This window comes from Ictalurus punctatus, chromosome 11, assembly GCF_001660625.3.
Source record: "Ictalurus punctatus breed USDA103 chromosome 11, Coco_2.0, whole genome shotgun sequence".
In the NCBI taxonomy this organism is placed as follows: Eukaryota; Metazoa; Chordata; class Actinopteri; order Siluriformes; family Ictaluridae; genus Ictalurus; species Ictalurus punctatus.
In genome coordinates this window covers 17,796,357-17,811,974 of record NC_030426.2, presented here as the reverse complement: position 1 = coordinate 17,811,974, position 15,618 = coordinate 17,796,357, and the positions used below count along the sequence as shown (strand labels likewise).

Here is a 15,618-nt window from a genome sequence, read left to right as displayed (position 1 = left end):
ATTATGGATCTCTGAAAAGAAGTATTCTTCCCACCCACAGTCAAACCGTCTCTCACACAACAGATAGACGGAGAAAAGTCAGCTTAGAGATCAGCACTGCTTTGTTACTCTCCCTCCCTTCCCTTACTCTCTCTTCCTGGCTCTCTCTCTGCCTCCGTGGTTGGTGAATAGCAGCAGTGGTTGTGTGTTAATGGCATATTTGACTGCTCTGGTTGTTATAGGATAGAATAAATATTATAGGGCTGTTGCGGTTTATAATGTGATCGCATGACCCGCAATACTCCATTATTAAGGACTTTGCTGTTAAAGGACTTTTGTGGGTGTGGTCATCTGCCACCTATTTATTTTTAATGTTGATTGGTTCATTATTTTGAGCAGTGCGCACAAACACTCAGGAACAGTTTCTTCCGAAAAGCTACGCTCATGAAAATTTTTTATCTTAATTCACCCATGCTTCAACTTTTGAATTTAAAAATAAGTGTGCTGAAGAATTCAAACCAAATTTATGGTCACTTGCCTTCACATGATGTCGTAATTTGCATAAATCGGTGCTGCACCCAGGTAGCCATGGAAATAAGCCAAGTCCCAATTCACAGTGCTGCACATTGATGAGAGCAGTATATAGACATTGAAGGTATTACTAAATAAAATAAATATATTAATAAATGGATGTCATTCACATTAGAGACTGGCCCACAATTATCAATACAGAAAAATCCTAATTGAAATTATCATCAGGGGTGTTTCCAGCACCACCAGGGTCTCAAAAAATGGTCATCCGTATTAGAATTAAAAATATTAGCATATCTAACAACATAAACCCGACAGGAGCAGACTATGCGCCATATACTGAATGCAGTATGCAGAGTGTCAAGTACACAAAAATCATAGTGCACCTAAATGTGGAGGCCCGCACACATGGCAGTAGAAACTAGCAGCAATTTAGGCCTATGTAATTGCTACAGACAATAAACAAGGATCTATAACGGTCAATCATACGAGCACATCAATTTCCCACCTGTTAAAGCATGATAAACATAGAGCTACTGTATTTATATCCACCCTACATAAACAGTTGACGAAACCAGTCTCACTGTAATCACCCACCCAGCAAATACACACAAGTCTGATACACAACTTCTAAAATAATAGAGATGCCCAATTTTAAACAAATGACTTGCAGTAAATTCCACAAAGCCAGAGCTCCTTTAGGTAAGGAATAGTGGTTTCTGTGAAGGCAATGGCGATTTATTTGTGTGGAATAATGTTGGAGAAACACCTCAGTGACATCATCATTTGGTGCCAACATAGCAGCATATAATCCCCAGAATAAATTTGGCAAGGGAATGAGAGCTGTACATGTTGTCATCCTAACTAACACATTGAACATAATACATGAATGTTTAGGTATTTCATCCATCCCTTATCTGATTCAAATCAGAACGTGAAAAGTTCTGATTTCTCATTACAATTTATAGATCTCCATTCGCCTGAGTTGTGGTTGTGAACGTAATCCAGGTAATACAGCCACCTGTCACCCCCCACAATTAAATCCACTAATGGAACACCCTCGCATTCAATCCGCTCAGTAGTTTGACTCGTATGCCTCACCACTTATTCAATCTCCATTACATGAGCGTTGGCTACCCCGAATAGGTTGGGAGGAAATAACAGTCATACAAGTAAGAGAACTGAAAGGGAGAAGGAGGGAAAATGAGATACACACAATGTACACCTGGCAGCACACATCCACAGACCAATAATTAAGTTTAACTTTGCCTGGGAACATTAACATTAGACAGATCAGAAATGCACTTGTGCAGCTCCTACACCACATGAAAGCTAATCACTTTCAGTTCATCGTTGTCAGATTCCACAAGATTACATTCTGCATTCTTGTTTTAATTATTATTATACTAAATACTCTTTTTATCCTACTAGAGTTTTAAATTTTAAAACATTTCCAACTAAGCACAAGCAATATGTTATATTGCCCTACCTCATTATTTACTGATGAGCTTCTACTTTAAACATGCATACAACTACTAGAGAGAAAAGTTTATATGTTAGCATAACATTTTTTTTAAAAGACAATGAGTAAACTGCTGCTGTGAGTTTAGTCTACTTTATTAACTCCAGAATACTCTGAAATCAAAGATGAACTATTGAATGGAGAAATGAGTTTATGTAGACAGCAGATTAAATGGAATGCAAGTGGGAGAAGCCAGTGCGATATTTGAAATACATCTTCTGCACTGCATGAGAAAGATTAGAAGTTAATAAAAAAGGGATAACAATTCATCACAGTAAGTGATTATAAAGGCACATGTTTTTTTCCTCTTTCATTTCAACAGCAAGCTTTCAATTCTGTTCTAGCTTATTTAACCGCAGCAAACTGTCTCTTTATTGTCAACAGATTTTTGGTATTAGGCTATGGCTGAATCTATGTTTTGATATTTTAAGTTCTAATACACACACACGTTTGTTTTCAGTTAAATGTATCATACAGGATAAACTTATTTAGGCACTCGTTTCATATTAGTGATTTTCAGTGCGGTTCAAATCCATAGACTGTTGCAATTGACAACCGGGTTTTGGGCTGCAATATCCTGATACATGTTGAAATTCAAGAGTGCATCAATCTTCACACGGAACCCTGTGCCAAACATGCTGATGACATGCGGGGCCAAAAAAAAATAGGGGTTTATTTTTAGCTGGCCGCAATACACAATTCCAGTTATAGTTCCAGTAATACTTGGTGAATTTCAGCACTGTGTGTTTTGGGTTGCTCTCAGGATGGGATTCTTTAGTATAACTTTTCCAAACAGTTTGTTGTTATGGAGGTGATTAGTCACATTTTTCAAACCCATGAATCAGCTAAACTGTACAATTCTGCAAACTGGTCATTGGGAACCTCACAAAAATGATGTGACAGTGTGATCAATCATATGTCCTTTTTCTGTTCTTGGCAAATTTTAGTGGCTCCAGATATTGATGATATTATTATTATTATTATTATTATTATTATTATTATTATTATTATTCTTTGTTTTTCGAAATGTATGGCCCTGCTTGTGACTAATGGCATTTTTAACTCTGTGTGTTTTGTGTTGAAAGCTCTTCTCCCCATTGTGATGGAGAGTTTTTATGTGTGAGACCTCATATTTGGTCAAAGACAACAATTGTGTTCCTGGAGCCTGAGACCAATTTTTAAAAAAAGAAATCGCGGACAGTTGTTTCCATTTATTGTAAACATTTTTAGTAGTTTGGTTAGGAGAAAGATAATAGATTCTACTGTTGTTTAAGAAGAAGATATGAATAGCTATGGGTAGTGTTTATTTTATGCACTTGTTTGCCCATTCTCTTGAAGTCTTGTCAATAATGTTTTTGTAATGAATAATGGTTTACCAGTTTTTGTAAGGTACAGTTTTTGCTTTGTTTTATCAAATGCCTATGTTTGTAAATGCATTTCCTAACATTTCAATATGTGAGACATATAAATGTTTTTTTGGTTTAAGCAGATATTTAAATATTACTGAATATTAGTGAAACAAAGAAAGGTAGGAGGGATGGCATTCTCCCTCTCCCCTGTCAATCACAGCGACACTAGCCAATCATGGGCATCTGTGAGCAGAAGAGGGTAGATGGCACTTTCCTCTGAGTGTGGTGCATGAGCAGCAGTTTGAAAGATGCAGTTGACTGGCTTCATGTGTCTTGGACGAAGAATTAACCCTCCCCAGTTGGTAGCTGTGTATGAATGTGGAGAGCTGGCTGGCTGGTGGGTGGGAAGTGGCAAGTGACCAAACTATGGAGCAAAATAGTGGAAAACAAAAAGACCGTTCAAATGAGTAGAACCGGAGCAACATTCTTCTTCTTCATCATCATCATCATCATCATAATAATAATAATAGTTTCTTATCAATTGTTTTGTGATCATTAAGTGATAATTTCGTGTGATTCTACTACAATGTCTATTCAATGTATTTCAGCATGTATTTTGACATGTGAGAATGCGTGTCTGCTCAGTGGTGTTTTGCAGTTGACAAAACCATACACACATGTACCCAAGGATTTTCTTAATGATGTACTTTAGAAGTTGAGGAACAGACTCTGTTCTTCTGGAAACTGTATGTTAATCTATCTTGGATCTTTTCATAATGTTTACACCAAAAGATTTTAGGCTATGGAAAGACATGTATATTATTATATATATTTCATTGATATAGTTTCTTGTAGAATTTGATGTATAACTGAATCTGATGTTCTGAAGGAAGCCATGTAAACTCTGACACAGCCGGCAGAACAAAAAAGAATTCAGTGGTTCAGTGGTCATGTTAGCCTACTTCTTCAGTCTCATTCTGTATGTGAGTTGACAATGGTGTGTACACTTCCCTGTGATCTATGACTGTAACTTTTTATTAGCTGCAAGAACTAATGTTTAAAGCTTCTTAATCAACCTTTTAAACACAAGAGTTCTCTTGTTGCTATGAACAGGGCTCCTCAATGTCCATGTCTGTGCAGATTGACACTAGACCTGCTGTGACCTTATTTCTGTGAATTGAAATACATGAACAAGTATGCTTAGTCGCAACATTCTGGTTGTTATGTTACCAAACGTTTTGAGCTTGAATAAGCAAATGCTTAGAACAAGCTCTGTCAGCTGTAGTTGGTCTCGTGTGGTGCCGGAGATCATGAATATTGTACTGTGCTGACAGATCGTATTAGCTGGCAAAGTTCAGCTGGTCACTTCTCAGTTAACGGACAGGACTCCGGTTCCAGGTGTGAAAATACAGTAACAGAATAGTCTACAGCACATCCTACCAGTAGTATTTAACCTGTGGGACTGAACTGTATAATAAGGTTTTCGGTTAATAATCCAGTTTTGACCTAACAAACCTGATCTCTAGTTACGAGTGTGTAGACATTCTGGCGATTAAATGTATTTATTTCAATTAAGGTCAGTAAATGTTTACTGTCCTTTTACACACCAATCTCTTGGCAGAATTACTGTCACAGTTAATACCCACAAACACAAATCAGTATATTGCAACTAATAAACAGTATAAAAATAATATACAACATCTATTTGATTACACCTAAACTGTAAATAGATTAAAAACCTTCATACCACAGTGCTATTGACTTCTTTAATTTTATTTGTCAGAGGGTGTTGATTTAATTTTCTCTGACAGTAGTTCTGGCTACAAGGAAATCACAGGTTTATATTAATAACACACTTTGTATCAGTCAGTAAGGTTTTCCACCGTAGGGAACCTACGGGCACCTTTAGGGCAGAGGAGTTTGGAGTTGGCACTGACCAAAATAGTGAATGGAATCAACGAATACATGCTTGCCTAGACCTAAAGCAGTTCATTCTGTAGTATTGACTGTTAATATGAAGTACAATATTAGATGATATCGCTATTTCCTGCTCTACTCAATTGGCTTCTCACAAAATCAGGAAATAGTATTGTCAGGGTGCTTGTTACAGGAATTATGGTATAACAGGGAGAACTGACATTTGCTGAAACACAAAGAGTGGCCAGTATTGATTGTCTGTCTGATTTTTCTGCACTGTAGCAGAAACATAGCAAAAGAAGGAATATAGCATTTTCCCACATGTAATCTATCCCACAAATAGTTTTTATCCACAAAGTACTTTTAATCAAATGATATAAGTCTGAATTGTAATCTGAAGTAATACTTTTGATGTTGGGTTTAATATCCCCATACTCTTTTTGACCCTCAAGGTAGAGCACAGGGGAACCTGCAGTTACCATAGCAGTAGTCTCTGAGGAGACTGACTTAACAAGGCTTAATTAAAGCCCTGGTAAATCAGCACAGTTACTGAACTATGTGATGGGTGATCTTTACCAGCAGTCTTCTCATGCATTTTGCCTGTTTCCTAACGTGGAGTTAGTGTGGTTTGTTTCTAAATACAGACCTCTATTATGTGCTAAATCTGTTCTCTGCTAAAAGCAACCTGCTCTTTTACTTTGTGCTGTTTTGTAATGATTTCTATTCACCATTTTTGAATTGCTCAACATGTTTCCCGATTATTCACTGGCGGTAAAGTTGTCATTCATGTTGAGAATTGTGTTTTTTTTTGTTTTGTTTTTTTTTTGGTGTGAGCCTACCTGGCATTTAAGGTGTCAATGTTATTGGCGCATGTTGTTATTAAAAGCTTCTTTCTATATAAATGGCCAAAGATCCATGTTTTAAATGGCAAAGATCCAGACAAAGCAGCACACAGGCAGCTTTGTCTGTCAAAGAGAGCAGACTATAATGGCCTTTTTCAAAAAACTCAGAGTACAACATGCCTCCATGGAACCATAGGGCTGTGGTTCAGGACTCTATACTTATGGATGCAAGAAGACTCTTGAATTCAAATCTCCATTGGTGTATCTGTGTCCTATAATGTGTGTATTGGTCATTTTGTACTGTTTTGCACATTAAGAGTGGGAGGATTGTCACAACCAGATGCAGCCTCTACGTAAATGAGGTAACACAAGCCAAGGTGTTGATATTTTGTGAAAATTACCTCGTAAGATTCATTTCAGGACCCTCAAAACCAAACTCATGAGCACATCTAAACCCAGTGCAATCGTCTGAGGGTTCCGCCAACAGGCGCAAACAACTCATGAGTTTGTACTCATATTAAATACGCTGTATAGCAGCCGATGGATATGGTTATTAATACTTACTGGCATGCTTTGTAGTAAAGCTCAACAACATGCAGGCCAAAACCAGCTGACCTATCTACTGTAAGGAAATGTCAGTTTATATTAAGGTATCCACTTGATGTGCATTCAACTGTGTGCATTTTCTAACAATAATAAATGAACAGAACGGTACACACAGTTATTGAAATTTCCCACTCAAACAATTACAAAAATTACTTTCTTTTCTTCAGAATTTTCATAGAAAAACTTTTTTTTAAGAAAGTGTTTCTTCTGTGTCGTCCCCCCCCCCCCCCCGTCCCCCCCCACTATTTTATTGACTCCATTTTTTTTTAATACTCAATGTGCAGGTTGCCATTAACCAAACTTGAGATTGCATCATCATTATGGTAAAAACCGTCAATTATCCATCAATAATAGGAAAAACCAGAGAGCTGCACAAAAACACCATGAAACACAATCAGGTCCATGATGTAGTTTTTAATAATCTGGAACAGTTGTAAATGTGTCTATGAAGAAGATACATGAGTAAGCTGTTATTAATGATTATCAGCTAAGATACAAATTACCCATGGTTACGTTCCACTTCCCTCCAGAGCGTGTATTGATGCACATATAAAGGAAAACTGCACATGTTTTCTTTGTCCTCTTGTCATTGCATTATGGAGTACTGTTTGTGTAGGTCGTTGACTGCCTGATGAAAATAGGTCCCCCATTCTCCATAGCCTGAGGTCTTTTAATTGTTTTTGTACCACAGTCAAATTAGCACAGAGGTTGAATCATTTGGTAATAGAAAGCAGCCGAGAACACAACATTGAACTACCTCAGAAGACTTGGTAGTACACACAGTCTATCTGTCCTTCTGTTTCTTTTCCTCCATTTTTGCTTTAAATGAGCGCAGCATCAAGCAGACAGGGACAGATATTGTGCCATTGGCATTGTGAGAACGGTTGACGTTAAAGTTTATTTGTCCCTGAGCCGTGCAGCCGTATGACGTCATGTGTACTCTGTATTGATGTTTTCAGTGTGTGTAATGAAATGGGGAAGGCACTGTGTTTGTATTATTGAACACACAAGTCGCTGCCTTTAACCTTTAATGTTTTGTAGCATTTTATTTTACCTCGTAGTTGCCTCGTATTTTCAAATAAAAGCATGCCCTGATATGTTTTATTCCTCTTATACCACAGCAATTACATGTCCATGAGACACGTTAGTATCTGTTATCACTTACAGTGCCCTCCACTAATATTGGCATCCCTGGTAAATATGTGCAAAGAAGGCTATACAAAATTATCTTTATTGTTTAACCTTTGAATCTTTTGTTCAAAAAATTCACAAAAATACTCTGCTCTCATGGATATCAAACAATTGCAAACAAAATACAGGTTTATCAAAAAATATATATCCTTATATATTCGTGTGCAACAATTATTGGCACCCCTATGAATTCATATGATAAGTATATTCCCATTGATATTTTATGTTTTCTTTAGTAGACCTGGGTGACTAGGAACAGGAAATTGTTCAACCCTGACTTTCTGCTTCACAGGGGTATAAATATGAAGGAACACATAGGCCAAATTCCCTTAGTCATTCATAACAATAGGTTAGATCAAGGAATATAGCTGTGAGGTGCAGCAAAAGGTAGTATCACAAAATGGGAAGTGGCTGTAAGAAAATAGCACAAGCATTGGAAATGTACATTTCCACCATCAGGGCAATAATTAAGAAGTTCCAGTCAACTGGAAATGTTATGAATCAACCTGGAATTGGACGTGTGTCTATATCGTCTCAACACACTGTGAAGAGGATGGTTCGAGTGGCCAAAAATTCTCCAAGGATCACAGCTGGAGAATTGCAGGAGTTAGTTGTGTCTTGGGGTCAGAAAGTCTCCAAAACTACAATCTGACATCACCTACATCATCACAAGACGTTTTGGAAGGAAAAAAAGCCTCTACTCTACAAAAACTAACTCAAGCGTCTTCAATTTGCCAGACGCTACTGGAACTTCAAATGGGATCGGTTTCTACAGTCAGGTGAAACCAAAATAGAGCTTTTTGGCAATAAACACCAGAGGTCGTTTTGGCACACAGAGAGAGGTAGCCATATGGAAAAGTACCTCATGCCCATGGTTAAATATGTTGGTGGTGGCTCTTTAATGTTTTGGGGCTGTTTTTCTCCCAGAGGACCTGGACATTTTGTTAGGATACATGGCATCATGGACTGTATCAAATATCATCAGATATCAAATGAAAACCTGACTGCCTCTGCCAGAAAGATTAAAACGGGCCGTGGTTGGATCTTCCAGCAGGACAATGATCCAAAACATACATCAAAATCAACACAAAATGGTTTACTGACCACAAAATCAAGGCCCTGCCATGTCCATCCCAGTCCCCTGACTTGAAACCCATAGAAAACCTGTGGGGTGAACTGAAGAGGAAAGTCCACCAGCGAGGACCTCGAAATTTAAAGGATCTGGAGAGATTCTGTATGGAGGAATGGTCACAGATCCCTTACCATGTATTCTCCAACCTCATCAGGCATTATAGGAGAAGACTCAGAGCTGTTATCTTGGCAATGGGAAGTATTGACTAAAAGGGTGCCAATAATTGTTGCACACCTATATTTAACAGAGAGATTTTCTTTTTATAAAGCTGTGCTTTATTTGCAATTATTTGATATCCATGAGACAGAGTATGTTTGTGATTTATTTATATTTTTTTTTAACAAAAGATCAACAGATTTAACAATAAAGACAATTTTTCACAGCCTTCTTTGCTCTTATTTACCAAGGGGGCCAATATTACTGGAGGGCACGGCACGTTATAGCAGCTATAAACTATGGTTACTATAAACTATAAGCTATGGTTTCCATCACTAGCTTCTCTCAGTGTTTTGTATTCTGCTTGTTGTCTGTTACTTTTACCATAATGAGTTGCATTTAAATTTCATTGTTCAGCTGTGCAGTGACAATAAAGGCATTCATTCATTCATTCATTCATTAATAAGACAGAAAGAAAATGCAGCTTGTTATGTTCCAGAGAAGCCACAAACCACTTTTGTCCTAAAGATGCTGCTCTGCTGTAAACTTGGCTCCAGATTTACCTGTTTACAAAGCACTGACAATAGAGGCTCCTTCCGTAAATGTTAAATAAATGTCTCCTTAAAGAAAATGTCACCGTATCAACAATCACACACATTTTTAATCTCTTTATGTGGCATGTTCGCCATACAAGTCCCAATGTTGTTAAGCATTATTCGAAATGCATTATTATTAACCTGTGCTTTGGCTTAAAGCCACAGCTACTGTCGGCCATGCTGACCAATCAGATTCAAGAATTCAGCAGTGCTATGGTATGGGGGGAAAAAAACCCTATATCCACCACCACAACATAGTTGATGGATGATTTATTTCTGCAGTGGTGTTCTAGACTGTAAATTATGTGTCTTAGAACGTATTTCCCTCAAACAGTAATTTACAAGAATAACTTTCTCTCACTGTGTGTGTGGTCGTTATTGCCAATAAAACCTTCCTAACCTGATGATAATGTGTTGGCATTGAGGGTGGGATTATGAGCCTTAGAAGCTCCTGAGAAATGTCAGCGTTGCACCAGAGTGGAGACAGATAGACAGGTGGCTTGGGAAAGTGTTTTGCTGTATGTTTCCTTTGAGGCTTATTGCTATTTGGGTGAGGCCTCTCCTGTGAGCATCACTAGGGGAGGTAGATCACATTTCCTCACAGCAGAGATTAGAGCAGGACAGTAGAGCCCATGTCCTGTGTACTTGAGCGTTTCACTTCATCATGTTCCATTTTGGCTGCAGCTAGTCTGCTGGCTGATCTTTCAATGCAAAACATATGTGAGCAAGAATTAAAGTCAGGACCCGGTATTAAGTCCAGCATTCTACACAAAGGGCACTGAGATGGCAGCTTCATGTACTGCAGCCTGAAAAGTGTGGACACACAAGCTACTGCCTTCCAGTGAGGTCCGGAGGAGGGTTACTTTATGATGATCAAAGCCTTGCTTGATTTGTTATAAAATAATATTCTCATTTATGTTCTCTGTATGCAGATGTGACCTGAATAACATCCCATTTTGTATTATGCTACTTTTTTCCTTTTTGAGTGACTTTGCAGTTTTGTTTAAGTCAGCATATCCAGTTATTAATCTTAAAGCTCATTATGCAACAATTGTTTATACCTCAGCGCTGTTGAATTCTTGATTCTGATTGGTCCGAAGGGGATGCTCGTATAATTTAAAACCTAACAATAAACCGATCTATCTATCTATCTATCTATCTATTTATTTATTTATTTATTTATTTATTTATTTATTTAAATGTGGTGTTGGTTAACACAAAAATATATTCATTCATAAGGTGAGACATTGATAAGGAGATGTTTATTTACCATTTATGGAAGGAGTCTCCAGTGCCAGTACTTTGTAACAGTCATAGGTAAAGCTGGCACAAGAAAATAATCAAGATGGAGGATGTTGCTCTTTGTTGTTTCTTGGTAAAAACTGCAAGCTGCATTTTTCTTTGTCTTAACTTAACTTCAGAAGAAAGTGAGAGAATGACTGCTTATCCTGTTTATAGCTGCTATAAGGTAAGTAAGTGATCAGTGAACAGGAACCTGCCTTGCGGCTATTCCGCAACATTAAATGTGTTTATAAATGAATTTTAAAAAGTTTGAATAAATTTCCATTTTTTTAAATCAATTTAATCTTTAATTAAAGCTGCAAGCAGCATTTTTAGGGGCCAAGCACCCAGACTCGGTGAGCAGCACATTCACAGATGTGAAATGTGATCGTAAGCTATCACAGGAAAGCACAGCCATAACTATATGCAAGGGTATTCATTTACATTACATTATGGCATTTGGCAGACAGCCTTATCTAGAGCGACTTATATTTATCTCATTTATACAACTGAGCAATTGAGGGTTGGCCTCGCCCAAGGGCCCAACAATGGTAGCTTGGCAGTGCTGGGGCTTGAACTGCTGACCTTCTGATCAATAACCCAGAGCCTTTCACCACAGACCCACCACTGCCAAGAATGATTTGTACTTTTATTCATTTGCCAGTCCGTTATCAGAGTTCCTTTGATAACTTTTGTTCAGACAGGTATTGAGGTGATGTGAGCCACATTTGGTGGTGATTGGATAAAATTTGTAGGAGGAGTAGCGAAAAAAAAAAAAAAAAATTGAAAAAAATCCAAGATGGTGGGAGTTGACTGAATTCCCTCCTCTCAACCCAGGGAATCCAGATTTTTTTTACTCTGGTTTTTACATTTTGGACACACTGTTCAAAAGTTATGACCATAAATGTACTTTCAAATTGGGTCCAAATCTGACCCAATGGTGGCACTAGAGAGTTGGTAGCATTTGGCCCAAATTTGGTCAGAATGTTCCTTAGACCCTCCCTAATCAATTTGTCAAACTAGACGGTTCTATGGGCTGCCATAGACACCGTAGCAAGAAGAAGAAAATGTAGAATAACAATAGGGTGCCTATGCACCTTCAGTGCTTGGCCCCCTAATAAATAGAAAATTGGAATCCCCAGCAAATTGCTGAAATTTTTTAAACAAGAAGAGTAAGACACTTTGGGACATGCTTTTATTTGAAAAATAAACTCCAGGGTAGTAACAGTAACTCTGCTTTATGTTGGGCTGCATCACACAAACTCTTTGATTATTTTCCTACAGTAGCACACTGTTGTGTTTTGTTTCTCCCATGTTCTTCAGATACTACAGGAACAGGAAATGTTTGTAGTTATTGTTAGGAATGTAATTCTGAGCCTTCCAGTGGGTCCTGGGGAAGAAAGTATCTGCTTATTTTCAAGGATGAAATATTAACTATGGACTAATATTAACATATAACGGTGAGTTTTTATGGGATCAGATTAGACCTTTTCCCATTTTATGCTCCAATCTTATTGTATTTGCTGTGAACCTGATGTGTTTGACAAATTTTCTTCTTTTTTTATGCATTTGGCTCATTCAATTGGAGTATTACTTCAGTCTTAATGTTATTAACTGAAAGAAAACGAGAGAGACAGAGAGACTGTAGCTTAGTATCTGTAGTAAATAGTGTAGCTCCGTATCCGGCACTGAGTCGCACTCTTGAGTAGTAATATGTGTATCAAAAATGAAAAACGCAGGATCCATGCATTCCTGGTTTGCGAAGATTGTGAGCTTTTTTCCCTCTCATTTGCCGCATTACAACATGCCCTGAATGCTGAACATTCTGCTCTGTGCTGCTTCTAACACATGCTAGGATTAAATAAACGAGCACTTATCTGGACCCTATTCGATGGCTGGGAGTCTTACTTTTAGCTCCTCTTCTCATTCATTATTCAATTTTTTTTACAGCCCTAATACTTGAAACCGTGAACTGGTCACTCTTATTAGGCAACTTATTAGGCAACCTGAATGGCGTTATCCTTGTCATATCCATGTGATTCTGATTGAGCAAAGCGGATTGAGCAGTTGTAGAGGAAGTAACTATTACATTTGTTTTACAGACAATCGTGAGTAATCTGATGCTTTAGTCATAAACGGAAGTAATCTGATTCCTCCACTGTAGGGTACGAATAAATCATCCCTCTGCATGCATCTTCACCTGAGCGGCTTATTGTTGTTTAAAGGAAACCGATGGATTAGCAAAGTGGATTCAGTCCCACAGTTGGTTTATTCCGTTGTTTTAACTGCACAGTATCCATGAGCTGCCTTGTCTTTACGTTACCGTCCCGTGTGTTCCATTCCAGGAAATTGCTCGTCATTTGCGGCCCACGACTTTACGAGCTCTTTACGGCAAGAACAAAGTTCAGAACGCTGTCCACTGTACCGACCTTCCAGAGGACGGGTTACTGGAGGTAAGTCATCTCTGACCTCATTCACTTTTGTTTCAGTCATGAACTGGGCCAGTGTGAGCTGGACCTCCTGACGAACGTTTACTCGCCTTCACAAATAATTCCACATCTCGTGTCACGTGAGACAGTGACACCGGTCTCATGACGGTCCATTGTAGGCTGAATCAAACCCACAGCATGCATAATGTCTCTGGGAAAGAGGAGCAAGAGGGCAGGATTAAGTGGAGGAAGGGCTTTGTGCTTTTCAGGCAGTAACTTTGGCCCATTCAGCATCATTGTTTCACACAAGCTCCAGATCTGTGCAGCCTCTTTAACAAACGGCTCCTTGTTAATCATTCGCCTGCTGAGCGGCTCAGCCAGCACATTCTTAGAGAGGCCATACACATGCGCGCACACATCTATACAGAGAGCAGTCTCTCACTGAGTCACTCATGTAGATGCGCACACACACACACACACACACACACACACACACACACACACATATATATACATATATATATACATATATATATATATATATATATATATATATATATATATATATATATATATATATATATATATATATATATATATATATATAAAAATGGGCCTTCAGAAGCGTGTTTTGGGAAAGTCATTTATGATGAAATAAACCAAGCTGCTTGTCTGCTGTGCTGGCATGATAAGTTAAAACAAAGGCTGTGTCCCAATTCGCCTACTATCCATCCTAAATAGTATCAGAGATTAGAATCCGTATGTCCCAAATCCTAGTACATTGAAATGAGAATCCCAAAGGTACCTGGATGGGCTACTATTTAAGGTAGATTTTCAAAGTGTGGATCCGTGGACATTTTTTCAGCCAACGTTGTCCACAACTCATTGCACGAGGGAGAAGGAGCTTTGTGATGGTTTGTGTCGCCGAATTGAAGCTGCATACATGACGGATGAGTGTAATGTCTGTGATGCGTCTTCAGTGTTTAAGTGTAAGAACTTAAATGTTAAGCATTAAACATAAATAAAAATAAATCTTGGCAATGGGCATTTAAAATATGTAGTATTTAAATTATATGACGAATAATGAATGAAGAAAAGCTACGAGGAGTTCCCTGACATGTTGTTACATCCCAATATTTTAAACATATATTCTTTTGCTACACACTCAAAAGTATATACTTTTCTTCAAAAAAAGAGTACATACTTTTAATGCATTGTGTAAGTAGGCGAACTGAGATGCAGTAAAAAGTGCTGGGAAATAATTACAGATGAACCTGACCGGGCAAATCAGTAAATTGCACACAGTTTTTTTGCATAATTTTTTTATGATGTATATTTATGTGCTATTTCTCTTTTCCTACAGGTCCAATATTTTTTCAAGATCCTAGATGGCTGACTGTAAATAAAGTAATTGCAAATAATTAATTTGATGGTTTGAATAAATTTTTTTTTAAATAATTATAATAAAAAAAGACAACAGTCTGGTTGGTTGTACATTTATTTGTTTAGGCCTCATCTGTATTAAATAAAATGACAAGAGCAGATGCAACTCCTGACAGATGTTCTTATGTTCAACATTGACTTTTTAAGCACTTTTAACATTGACGAAACATCATATTACATGGGGTACTGTATTGGATCTGATAAGTTTCTAACTCCGACCAGTGACTTTGGTATCTGGATTCATACAATACACTTTTTTCCTGCAGAAAAAAAATTGTACAACTGCATAAATATAAAATTCTTCCACCATGTAAATGGCTAAAACATTCATTAGAAAGTTACACCACATTGTGATGTCTCCAGCAAAAAAAGAAAAAAAAACAAACAAACAAACAAACAAACAAAAAATTAAATTAAAGCACTGAGTTGCCACGGTGACCATAATGGAGGAATAATCCTCCATTCTAGGATGGAGCAGATCCTCCAAACTAGATACACACAGTTCTACACTTGAAGAAAAAGAAAGTAAAAGCCTTATACAGAAATGTCATTAACCCCAAACTCCCACACTGCAAGATGATCAAATAAGAGAAGTGATGTAAAAGTACTTTCCCCACAATCAACAAAATAAGTCAAAAAAAAAA

General features: G+C 37.7%; 1 protein-coding gene across 1 annotated transcript in view; it reads left to right on the top strand.

Annotated features, from left to right (window-relative positions):
- The window catches only part of nme7 (NME/NM23 family member 7), a 41,207-nt gene extending 26,134 nt beyond the window's left edge, over nt 1-15,073 (top strand). The window contains 2 exon segments of the mRNA NM_001200358.1: nt 13,448-13,555; nt 14,895-15,073. Coding sequence (NP_001187287.1) covers nt 13,448-13,555; nt 14,895-14,927 — 141 coding nt within the window. The 3' untranslated portion in view covers nt 14,928-15,073.
- Nucleotides 15,074-15,618: the final 545 nt, after the last annotated feature.